At 47.5% G+C, this 12,860-nt stretch overlaps 1 protein-coding gene and 1 long non-coding RNA gene across 5 annotated transcripts in view; both read left to right on the forward strand.

Annotated features, from left to right (window-relative positions):
• Positions 1-12,860, forward strand: part of LOC127033702 (uncharacterized) — a 332,515-nt gene that overhangs the window by 302,995 nt on the left and 16,660 nt on the right. The window lies entirely within an intron of this gene.
• ESAM (endothelial cell adhesion molecule) overlaps positions 1-12,860 on the forward strand; it is an 89,336-nt gene that overhangs the window by 61,587 nt on the left and 14,889 nt on the right. For all 4 annotated transcript variants that reach the window (XM_050921677.1, XM_050921680.1, XM_050921678.1 and 1 more), the window contains exon 2: positions 11,167-11,324. In XM_050921677.1, coding sequence (XP_050777634.1) covers positions 11,167-11,324 — 158 coding nt within the window. The remainder of the gene's footprint in view (positions 1-11,166; positions 11,325-12,860) is intronic.

Below are 12,860 nucleotides of genomic sequence, written 5' to 3' on the forward strand. Positions count from 1 at the left end.
AGGGCAGAGGGTTGGGTCTGAGCAGATAATGAGTTAGGAGCTGGGAGCACGTGCTAATGTGCAGATGCCACAGCCCATGGGAGAGTCAATGCCCTGTTCCTAGAGCACTCTGGGATGTATGAAATAATGGAGCTATTAATTTATGGCTTAGTGCCGTGGCCTGACCTGCTGGAGCAGTCACATAACTGATCCATAGTGGTGGCAGGTAATCAATGCCCTTATTAGAGCCCTTTATGTAAATGGGAATGGAAACCCCAGGCCTAGTGCAGAGAGAGCACGGGGGCTGCTGCTAGAAAGCCAGCTGCTCGCTGTCACGGCGGATCTGACCGGATCGGCCTGTTTTAACTCTTGTTTGGAAGCGGGCAGAAGGGCAGTGAGGAGATTGAACTCTAACAAGGGGTTCCTGGTATGCTCAGCTAGAGATGAGTCTCAGGGAGGGCCTGTTTGGATCTGGCAGCGCGTCCCAGAGACGTTTTAGATGTGACTGAGTGACCCAGCCTCAGTGAGATGCTAGAGGAAGCAGAGGCAAGTATATCTCCAGCAGTAGCTCTCTGCCTCTCCCCTTCCAACAGTGCACTACTGACCTCTCTAGTAGATTACTTTCCAGCTGATCCTCCTTCTGCAGTGTTGGAAAATAATCTCTGGGCTGTAACTCCCAGCAATTAAAGTAGTTCTCCGCAGTGACGGGGGGACAGCGTTCTCCCTGGGATGCCTTTAAGTTGTGAATGTGACTCCGGGATGCACTTCTAGCCCGTTAATATTCTCCAATGCTTTGCTTATTGGTTGTGTCATCACCCGTGCCTAATCTGGCGAGCATGGCCTGTGTTCACATTGCAGAGATAGCAGCAAAGAATCCTGTGGCACCTTATAGACTAACAGAGGTTTTGGAGCATGAGCTTTCGTGGGTGAATACCCACTTCCTCAGATGCATGTAATGGAAATATCCAGGGGCAGGTATATATATGTGTGCTAGCAAGCAAGCTAGAGATAACGAGGTCAGTTCAATCAGGGAGGATGAGGCCCTGTTCTAGCAGTTGAGGTGTGAAAACCAAGAGAGGAGAAACTGGTTCTGTAATTGGCAAGCCATTCACAGTCTTTGTTCAATCCTGAGCTGATGGTGTCAAATTTGCAGATGAACTGAAGCTCAGCAGTTTCTCTTTGAAGTCTGGTCCTGAAGTTTTTTTGCTGCAGGATGGCCACCTTAAGGTCTGCTATAGTGTGGCCAGGGAGGTTGAAGTGCTCTCCTACAGGTTTTTGTTTGACACCATCAGCTCAGGATTGAACAAAGACTGTGAATGGCTTGCCAATTACAGAACCAGTTTCTCCTCTCTTGGTTTTCACACCTCAACTGCTAGAACAGGGCCTCATCCTCCCTGATTGAACTGACCTCGTTATCTCTAGCTTGCTTGCTAGCACACATATATATACCTGCCCCTGGATATTTCCATTACATGCATCTGAGGAAGTGGGTATTCACCCACGAAAGCTCATGCTCCAAAACCTCTGTTAGTCTATAAGGTGCCACAGGATTCTTTGCTGCTTTTACAGATCCAGACTAACACGGCTACCCTCTGATACTTGACACCATTGCAGAGATAAGCAGCCTGTTGCTTTGGGCTTTCTCCATGGAAACCAGCTGTCTGTTTGCAGCATTAAAATGGGGAGCAAGGGGTCTCAGAAATGGAGTCCTCCCATAAATAACCCCAACTGGAGAGAGACTAACAAGGGGAAACTGGATGAATTTTAATAAGCTCCAGAGAGGAAGGCAGGTTACGGCCAGACTGGGATTGAGGAGACCCCCATTCAATTCCCTGCTCTGCCTACGTGACCTTGACAAGCCACTTAATCTTCAATGTGCCTCAGCTGCACAATCCTTTCTCCCCCACCCTTGGACTGTCAGCTCTGAGGGGCAGAGACACAGTCTCTTATGGACCCTGAGCTCAGCTGGGGCCGCTTGGTGCTACGTAGTCATACGTGAGACTAGAAAATAACAATCCAATGAGATGGAAAGTCTTAAATGCTGAGAAATTGGCCCTGGAGGGCACAATTCACATCCTCGGCATAGGCGTGACAAAGATCACAGACCAACTATGTTTCTATTCCAGACCATGAGATCTAATGAGAGAGAGAGAGAGATTGAGCCTTGCACCAGGGAGATCTCTAGCACTTGCACTGCAGATCAGATTAAGCTAATTTTAGAAGGTTACTAATTGCCGCTGTTCTTGACAGGCAGCACCTGGGAGGACAGAATCAGGAGGATTAAAACTACAAAATACCTATTTATGACTTGTCCCCATGTTGGAAACCCTGCAAGTGAAGTCGGGCCCCCTGCTGGATCCCTGTTATCAGCACAGACCGTTTGGAAGCCTCCATCCAAACAAGGGGTCTTGCTGGGCTATGGCCTGAAACACTGAAGTAAAATTTAACACCTGACAAATGGCAGTGAGCGAGTGGAGAGATTTCACCCAGTCCTGTTATAGTGTTGCTAGACTGGTCCCATAGAACTCGGTGCTGGGACCGGGGCAAGTTTGGGAGCCTTAGGCAGGAAGAACCTTTGGAAGAACTTATTTCCCGCGGTTTGAGAAGGTGTCTGTGCCTTGACGTGCCATCTACAGTCTCCCAGGTTTATAGGCATGTGGTAGAGACGCTAATATGCTACCAAGGGAGAGTGGGCCCTGCTGCCTGGATTCGGGCATGTCTAGGCATATGGACAACTAATAAGTGAAAACTGGCTCGAGAGGGCTCTCAAGCTGGGGCTCAGAGCTAAGGGCTCAAGGAATATTTATTTCTAGACTACCTTCTGCCACTCAACCAATTTTTCACACACTTAGGTAGCTCTTGTGACAGCCAGAAAATTGGTGCGGGAGAAGGTGGGTGAGGTAATATCGTTTATTGGAGCAACTTCTGTTGGTGGAATCTCCTTCCTTAGAGATTTTTAAGGTCAGGCTTGACAAAGCCCTGGCTGGGATGATTTAGTTGGGGTTGGTCCTGCTTTGAGCAGGGGGTTGGACTAAATAACCTCCTGAGGTCCCTTCCAACCCTGATATTCTATGAGAGAGAGAGAGAGAGACACTTTTGATTCACACACAACTCTTCTGGAGGTCTGAAGGCGAGCTCGGTGTAGCTCGAAAGTGTGTGTCTTGCACCAACAGAAGTTGCGCCAATAAAAGATGTTACCTCGCCCGCCTTGTCTGTAATATCCCTGGATTGACACAGCTACAACTTTGCAAACCAAAAATTCAGGGATATTTTTGCCCACTCCTGTCACCATATTGAGGGCCACGTTTAGACCCTGTCATCCCCCTCCCTGGGAACTGTGCCCCCCTTCCCCGTTAAGAACTCTTCTGCAGGAGGTGTTTAATATTCTGATTGCCTTAATGCAATGTTGCTCTGCCTGTTCTCCAGCTTGTCTCTCTGGCTGGCCACTGTCTGGAGGAGGGAAATCTGCCTGAGCTGGGCACTGAGCTGCTCCGTTCTGCCAGTTCAGGGGGTGGGTCTTACTCCGGGTTTCCCTTGTGAAGAGCATTGTATGTTCTGTGATGCAGAGTCCTCATGCATGTGTGCTGCTCCCAGACCCAAGCCCTCCTCTACAGCCCAGAACGAAGCCAACATTGGCTGGGTAATCTTCTCACATGCTGCCCAATGTCACCTAGTCCCGCCCTCCAAGGAAAGAGGCCATTAGTTGCATGCTAAGGCAGACAGTCATATGAATGGTCCTCCTGGAGCTGGCTCTTCTGATAGTCCCCTTTGATGGAGTGCTGTCATCAAACCTTTGGTCCCCCGGTGTGAATAGCCTTATACTCATTTCAGAGGTCACCCCACTGAGTCCCCAGCCATGAGTAGCAGGAGCGTGAGCAGAAGAACTGAGGGGGTTTGAACCAGCTGCCTAGGACTCTTAGCACTCTTATCCTGGCCTCTTCCGCCCGTTGATAAGGCAGGAACAACCAGCTGGAGGAGCCTGTGGGATGCCAGTAGACGGGAACGAGACTTAAACAAATCTAGATGCTTTATCAAACAGGTCATAAGTGCAGCTTCCTGTTGTTGTCGTGAGCATTTCCAGGGCTTTGTTTTTTGGCGGGGTCCTGTGGAAATGGCTGGGCCTGATATCAGAGCTGTTCCTGAGTGCAGGGAAACGTCTTATTCCCATTGTCTTGCATCCTCTTACCAAATGCTCGACCTCGAGCGCCCGGAAATCCCTTCCTTCTGAAGGCAGATGGCACATCCTTTGGCACTCCTGAGGAGCGCAAACACGTAGCAAAGACACCTTGTGCTGTTCTGGGGTGCGGGAACCCGGAGAGGGAGGAGCCATCTTCGCTCTTGCATTGCCACCCGCTCTTGTTGCGATGATCAGATCCAGTCTGGAAGCAAATTTGGTTTTGCTAATTTTGTCAGGGTGGAATGGTTCAGCCATTGGTTAAATTGGAAGGGGATTGAGCATTGAACGTGGCAGTTCCAGATCTGTGCACCTCTGGTCTGTACCAGTGTTCCAGCTACATGCATTGTTTGATGTGTAACCCATATGTGTTTGAGGCCCCAGTTCTGCAGGGTTCTTAAGTGCGTGTCAAATTAACCTGCAGAATCAGGGCCTTGCACTGACCAGTAACTAATGAGACCTGCTGACTTTGGGTATGAATATTTCTCTTAGAAAAGCAACAAATGCTGAGGCAGCAGCACAAGGGGATTAGAGAGGGCTCAATCCCTGAAGCCTCACTCATGGAGCTAGATGAGAGCACTATTTGCAAACTGTCAATGCCATTTGGCCCATTGCATGCTGGCCAGCTAACCAGTCTGCTCAGTTAGCCCCATTCAGGTTCAAACAGCCTGTGAAATGTGGCTTCCAAAGATACCTGGAGGCTTCATTCCAGGGTCTATCTAGCCCAGTGCTTCTCAAAGTGGTGGTCCGCAGACCAGTGCCGGTCCGCGAGCCATCGGCTGCCGGTCCGTGGCGAGTTTCCTCATAAGAGCATCCAATCGGATAATATGTCACCGGTCCTTGGCACATAGGGAAAAAAAATTTGCTGGTCCCCCACATCAGATAGCTTGAGAAGCACTGATCTAGCCCATAATCCTGTCTGTCAGTGGCCAGGACTAGCTGCTTCAGAAGCAAGTGCATGAGCTCCCTGGTGGGATGTTTCTTCTGACCCCAGGCCACTGGTGGTGGGTTGTGCCTTGAACTATGAGGCTTTATGCCCCATGTCGCTTTTATCCTGTCAGCTATAACTATGGATGTTCTTAGATATGATTCTGAATACGAGCAGCCTTTCTGATGTTCTGTGGTCAGGGAGTTCCACCGGCTAATTATACACCATGTTAAAAGTCTTTTTGATCAGTTTTAAATGTTGCCTTTTATTTTCAGTGGCTGTTCTCTTGCTCTTGCATTATATTGGAGGATAAATAAGGATGCCAGTCTTCTATCAGCTGTTACATGAAAAATAATTCTCTCTCTCATGTTCTCTCAATCTCTAAATTAAACTGTCTCAATCTTTTTCGTTTCATCACACGGAATTTTTATGGCCCCTCTAAATTCCAATGTTTACACACATCCAACTGCAGCAGGTGACATGACGCAAACCACCTTGCCGGGTGCCAGGAGGGAAGGGCAGAAAAGGAATCGGCATTCTCTGCCCCTGCAGTGCAATTGGCATGCAGCAGAAGGCAGCCAGAAGTGGGTAGGACTGTCTGTAAAACACCAATTATCAGTCACAAACAGGGTGACTATTTTCCCTTGAGCCCCAGTGCTGTACTTAATGCTGTCCAAAATGCCATCCCCCTGCCCTGAAGAGCCTATAGCGCGAAAATCTATTGCATCTAGCTGGCAGCCCTGCCTGCATGTATGTTGTGGAGAGAAGAGCCCTGGCTGATTGCAGAGACACAGCCACAAGAATCCGCTCGTCCAGCTTCATCGTTACTGGCACAAATGTAAACACACGTGATCAACATTTCTAAATAAATCCTAAGGCAGCTGGTGCATTAAAATTCATTGGACAACTTGTTTCTGGTCACTAGCCCTTATATACAAAGCCTCCCGCTAATGGATTGTATTTGTGATGCTAACAAACATTGCAGTCAGGTTATTTATGGAATTTAGTCAACGGAAATGGCATTGGGCAAAGTCCAAGGGCTATATGATAATTCCTCTTCCCTCGTGGGCAAGTCGCCTCTCTCTTTGGCCTGTTCCGTGGTATTGGAATGTCAGAAAGATGCAGGATAATCTCGGCCAGTCAGATCTCAGCTGATGCATCCCCCTGCAGCTTCTGTATACAAATCGGAACAGTTAGAATCAGGTTCATCACTATCAGGAACCGTTAGTTTCAGTTTGAATTGTTTCTGTGAGCGCCACTACAATTAAACCATTAAGAAGCCAGAAGAGCTGTAGCAGCCAGTGCCTTCATGCAGTGAGAGTACAAGCAGAAACCTTCCCAGTGTCTCTGCACAGCCCTCATCCGAAGAACACAAACTGTCCTATAAACCGTTTCACTTTCACTGTCTCTTCGGAGTTTCCCCTTCTCAGCTGTGATAAAAGAATACAAATGCTGCAGATCAGGGATGCCAAACCCCTCCCAAATCTAGGAAGGTGTTTAGCCGGCTCCAGTGTTGTCAACTCTCTGGTCTCACTGCTGTTATTTTTTCTTAAAACTTCAGCTTCTGGAGTCAGGAGATTAGGTGAGAATCTCCACTTTCAATTAAAAATAAGTTGGTCTCGCAGTTGTAGAGAAAAGCTCGAAACGTGACACAAGCGCCCCCTAAAGACTCGGAAAATAGAAGGCAAAATCTCATGTGTTTTTTAAACCAATCTCTTGATTTTGGAGGGGCCATACTCGTGACTTTTGTACCCTCAGCACGGGCAACAATGCAGCCCCCAAGACTCGTTCAGATTCCGGAGAAGCTAAGCTTTCATTTAAAGATAACCAGAGTTTCCAGCCCTTGTGGTTGTGAAGGGAACCTGAATTTGACGTTATCTAGCATTGTCACTGTTACATGCTAAGTTGTAACACGAGAGGTCTCCAGCTTGTAAAACTAAACTGGCTCTTTACTAAGAGAACTATTTAGAGGGGTCTGCTGCTGGCGTTCAGGCCATGTGCACACAGACTGACTTCCTAGTGCCTCCTCCAAATTCTTCCCTTCTGCAGACTTTGCTCTCCCACCAAATCCCATGCAGGTTGGGACAGTCAATGCTGTAAAGGGAGATGAATTCCCCTGTTCATCTCAAAAGGGCTATTCACTCTGAAGCCCAATAATGATACTTTAAAGGTCAGGTAGTTGAAACAGTTTAGGCATCCACTTGTTCTGCTGTTGCTCCAGCTGAGCTGGTACAAAAACATCACCTTGCTCCCTGCCCCACCCACTCCCTGTGCCAGCTCCACCCTTGAAATTCTGCCTGTAACTGCACCAGGCAGCCTCACATACATCTTTGCAGCTATCCTAGGATGTGCAGAAGGGGCGACCCTGCTGGATTACGAAGGGACGCTACAGGGGAAGCTCCCTGCCTGCATTGCTTTTGAATACCATGGGAGCAGGGACCCAGCTGCTGCAGAGCTCAGGGTCCTGCAACACTCCCACCTTGCTGTGGGACCTTGTGCTTTGAAGTTGGGGACAGAGTGCAGAAGTGCCTGTTTGGAACAGCTAACATAGAAGCCCTTTGACAGGAGCTTTGGCATCACCCAGAGTTCACAGAAAGCATCTTTTAAGGCATTTTTATTCATGAGCTTTTATGATCAGAATAAAAACATCTGATTAGAGGCAGGATAGTCCAATGGTTAGAGCACCAGCCTGGGACTCTGGAGACAGGGGTTTAGTTCCCTGTTGAGCCACAGACTCCCTATGCTGCAGCTGGGAGCTGGAATTCCCAGCTCGAGTGGGTGTACACGTGCCAGCTCTGCTCGAGCTGGGGCTCGAGTGGCATGGGCAACGGCTGAGGCTGGCCTCCTGAGTATGTACCCCTGGGGTTGGGCGTGATTCTACTCGGGCAGCTAGCCCATGCCGTCCCGACCACACTGCTATTTTTAGCAGGCTCACTCAAGCAGAGGAAGTGTGTGCGCCTCTACCCGCACGGGAGACAAGCTCCCAACTGCAGTGGGGATAGATGCCAAGGCCAGACGGGACCATTGTGACCATCTTGTCTGACCCCCGTATAGTACCTACCGGAGACCTAGCCCACAATATTTCCTAGAGAAGAGCTTTTAGAAAAACAGCCAGTCTGGATTTAAACATTTTCAGTGACGGAGAATCCACCACAACTCTTGGTGAGTTGTTCCCATGGTTAATGACTCTCACCGTCAAAAAGACCTGCCTTATTTCCTGTCTAGATTTGTCCAGCTTCAACTTCCAGCCATCGGATCACGTTAGACCTTTCCCTGCTAGACTGAAGAGCAGATTATTAAATATTTGTTCCCCAGGCAGGTACCTATAGACTGTGATCAAGTCACACCTTCACCTTCTCTTTCTTACACTCAAAGAGCTCAATCTGTTTATTTTATCACTCTAAGGCAGATTTTCTAATGCTTTATCATTCTCGTGGCTCTTCTGTGAACCCTCTCTAACTTATCACCATCCTCCTTGAGCTGTGGACACCAGGACTGGACACAGGATTCCAGCAGCAGTTGTGCCATTGCCAAATTCAGAGGTAAAATTAATCTCTCTGCTCCTACTGGAGATTCCCCTATTCATGCGTCCCAGGATCACATTAGGTCTTTGGTCATAGCTTCGCTCTGGGAGCTCATGTTCAGCTGATTATCCACCAACACCCCAAAATCATTGTCAGTCACTGCTTCCTGAGCTAGGGTCCCCCATCCTGTAAGTATGGCCCACAGCCTTTGTTCCTTAACATATACATTTAGCTGTATTAAAACACGTATTGTTTGCTTGTGCCTGGCTCTCTAAGAGATCCAGATTGCTCTGTATCAGTGACCTGTCCTCTTCAGTTTGTACCAGTCTGCCAATTTTTAGGTCATCTGCCAACTTGATCAATTAATACTTTTTCTTCCAGGTCACTGATAAATTTTAAACAGCTTAGGGTCAACAACTTGCACCCCCTGTCGGACCCCACTAGAAATACACCTGCTTTATGATGATTCCCTGTTTACAGTTCCATTTTGAGGTCTGTCAGTTAGGTAGTTTTTAACCCATTTAATGTGTGCCGTGTTAATTTTTATATCATTCTAGCTTTTTAATCAAAATGTCGTGCAGTATCAAGTCAAACACCTTGCCGAAATCTAAGTATATTACCTCAGCATTGTTACCTTTATCAGCCAAATTTGTAATCTCATCCAAAAAAAAGAGATCAAGTTAATCTGACAGGATCTATTTTTCATAAACCCATGTCGATTTGCTTTAATTATATTACTCTCCTTTAAGTCTTTATTGATCAAGTCCCATGTCAGATGTTCCATTATCTTGCTGGGGATCGATGTCGAATTGATAGGTTATAATTACCTGTGACATCCTGTTTACCCTTATTAAATAATGGTACATTAGCCTTCTTTCAGTTGTCTGGAACTTGCACAGTGCTCTAAGACTTATTGAAAATCAACATTCATAGTCCAATCAGTTCCTGAGCCAGCTCTTTGAAAACTCTTGCATGCAAGTTATCTGAACTTGCTGATTTTAAAATGTCTAACTTTACTATCTTCTGTTTAACTTCCTCCAGATATTCCAGTGGAATGGAAAGGGTGTTATCTTCATATGAGATAACTACAGCATCTGTGTTTTTCCCGAAATACAGAACAAAAATATTTGACCAATTCTGTCTTCTCTGAATTATTATTGATAATTTTGCCATTTCCATCTAGTAATGGACAAATATTGTTGGCAGGATTCTTTTTGTTCCTAATATACTTAAAATCCTTTGGATCATCCATAACTCTGCTGACCATAGATTTCTCCTTGTGTCCTTTGCTTCCCTAATCAATTTTCTACAATTTCTAGCTTCTGATTTATATTAATTACTATTGACTTCTCCTTGCTTCTGTTTCTTTTATATTTTATTTTTATAGCTGCCTTCACTTCCCCATCTCAACCAGCTCAGTTTTTAAACTAATATGGCCTCCTTCCTCGATTGTGGCTTTTTGGGCTTCTAGTAAAGTGTTCTTAAACAAGTCCCAATTATCATTTATGTTTCTCTGATTACATTTTTCCCTCAATGGATTTCTTTTCAGCTTTGTGAAATTGCTTGTTTTAAAGCAGCAAACATTTATATATCACTGATTTGGACTTCATTCTGTTTGCACATTATAAAAGTGAACAATGTAAACCTATCCTTCACGTCTTAATTCTTCAGTTTGCCATCTGTGCAATGAGAATAGCAGCACTGCTCCGCCTCACAGGGGCGATTGGAAGATAAATACACTGATGACTGTGAGGCACTCAACTACTGCATTGATGGGCGTACACAGGATAGATAATGACCGATGCTCATGGCTTCCTTGTTTCTGGTGGTTTTTATAAAACTGGTCCGTGCATAAACTATATTTTGGGGTTTATTGTTAAGAGGAGTCACCTGCCTACAGTTTCATGTGTTTAAAAACAAAATCTGTTTGTAAATTAATGAGGTGCAAAATGATGTTGGGCTCCATCTCTGAAATTTCAGGTGCAGCTCCTAGACTACTGCACAGATTTGCTTGTAACTTTCCAGGCAACGAAATCATTATCCTGAGAGGAAGTGCTGGGAGGGTTGGAGACGACCTGTGCCTGCCGATAGTGCGGGAGGGAGGGCAGATGGCTTCAGCAGTGTTACTGAGCATGCTCAGTCCACGTATACGCCAAGCAGCAAATCTGGGGGGGCACATGACCCTACATGCCACCCTTGTTTTCAAGCCTGACAAAGGATTCATACTGCAGAAACTCAATGCCACCTTTAAGCATGGCACCCCAGTGACGCCTTCCTAGGGTTGGTACTGTGCTTTGAGAGCCTCCGATTACACGTGCTGTTGCAGTGCGAGGTATCGTTTACAGTATCTGTTTCACGTTGTTCTGAGGTTCGGCATTGTCAGCTGTGGAGTGTCCTTTTCTCTTGCACCTGGTGCACTGTAAGATCCTGGGATCTCAGTGTGTGCTGACGGGCTCCGGGGTTTGATGCTCAGTTTTGGATGCTGCCCTTTGTCTGTAGTAGGGCTGGTTCCTGGGAGTCAGGATGCACCCATAGGACTGAATTTCTCTCTCTCTCTGCAGGTCTGTCTTCGGCGCTGCTGGAAGTCAACGTGGGACAAGCCTCTATCTCTACGATCCAAGGGCAGAGGGTGGTGTTGCCGATCTGGTACACGAGCATCTCTCAGAAGAATCCCTATGTCTCATGGGTCCTTGAGAGACCTGGAGCCAATCGTTTGCAGGTAAAAGGCATGGGGGGCAGGGAGGTGGACACCTCGCAAGGGAGCCCAGGGCTCCAACTGTGCCTGATAGGGGTACTCTGGGGACTTGGCGAGAAGTCTCACAGCGAGAGGAAATGCTTCACTGATGACCACAGGGTGAGAGTGTCAGCTGCTGGCTGCACCTCAGCTACCAGCTCCTCTCCCTTGGCTCTTCCATGCTGCTGTTAGGTTGAGAGGGGGAGCTGGGAGCTGCTCTGTCAGTGATGGTCACCCGCACCTCATTGCGGGATAAGTGTGATAGTGAATGAGTGCGTCCAGTGTGGGCTCCCTCGATGGCTGCTGTGGCACAGGTCGCGAAGCCCTGCCTGGAAGCTAGACATTTGCCTGGAAAGTGGCCTAGGAGCTTAGACATGGGGCTAGCTTCTCCTCTAGCCTCTGCGTCAACTTAGACTGACAAGGTAGGGGAGGGAATATCTTTTATTGGACCGACTTCTGTTGGGGAGAGAGATGAGCTTTTGAGCCACACGGAGCAGTTCTTCAGGGCTGGGACAGGTACTCACAGCTAAATAAATCTGTTCCACCTGGTATTTAACTGTGACGCTCCCCGATCTGAAGCAGAGTTCTGTGGCGCTCAAAAGCTTGTCTCTCTCCCCAACAGAAGTTGTTCCGAGGAAAGATGTTACTTCACCTACCTCGTCTCTCTAATATCCTGGGACTGACACAGCTACACCAACTCTACTCATCTTAGACTGGTCATTCAGTCTGGGCGAAGGTGCTGGAACTAAGGGTGCAGGGGGAGTTGCCACACCCCCTGGCTTGAAGTGGTTTCCATCATATACATGGTTTACAGTGTGGTTCAGTGGCTTTCAGCACCCCCACTGTACAAATTATTCCAGCACCCCTGAGTCTGGGACCCTTTCTGTAAAATGGAGATGGCTGTGTACATCACTGGGGCTGTGGGACGCAAGGAAATTTGTCAAGTTCTGTAGAAGGCTAGTTGGCAGCAGAGGTGGGGATAAAACTTGGGGTCCTCCAGCTTCCTGTCCTGGGCTTAATTCCATAACTAGACAATGTGGATTCTGGAGGCACCAGCTCCTCCCATTCAGAAACTTTTTTTCAAAATTCCATGCCAGCATGGTGAGATTTGCTCACGGAACCACTCTGCCTCCTCCCAGGTAAATGTGACCCAGGTTCACGCATGTTTCTGATGAAACTCTTGTACTTTTCTTCGCCCGGTCCTAGAAAAGAGGGCTCCTGCCACCCAAAAGATGTCCTGGGTGCATCTACAATATTTGGGCCTCCCCTATACCCTGGGGATAAATCATTGTGGAGGAGAAGCCTGTTCAGTGAGACGAAATGCCTTGTCCCGGGCATTGCAACACATCAGTGTGACCAGGGCTTTCCAAACGCGGAGGAAAGTGTGTGTGAGGATGGGGTGTGTGGCATTTTTCACGTGCTTCCAACTCCTGGCGTTGCACCGCCCAGTTTCAACAGAGCCAGTTTGCTACCTGACTAGCTTTAATTTCCATCTGCTTGTTTTGACTCCGAGCACAAAGG

The sequence above is a fragment of the Gopherus flavomarginatus genome, chromosome 13 (assembly GCF_025201925.1).
Source record: "Gopherus flavomarginatus isolate rGopFla2 chromosome 13, rGopFla2.mat.asm, whole genome shotgun sequence".
Taxonomy (NCBI): domain Eukaryota; kingdom Metazoa; phylum Chordata; order Testudines; family Testudinidae; genus Gopherus; species Gopherus flavomarginatus.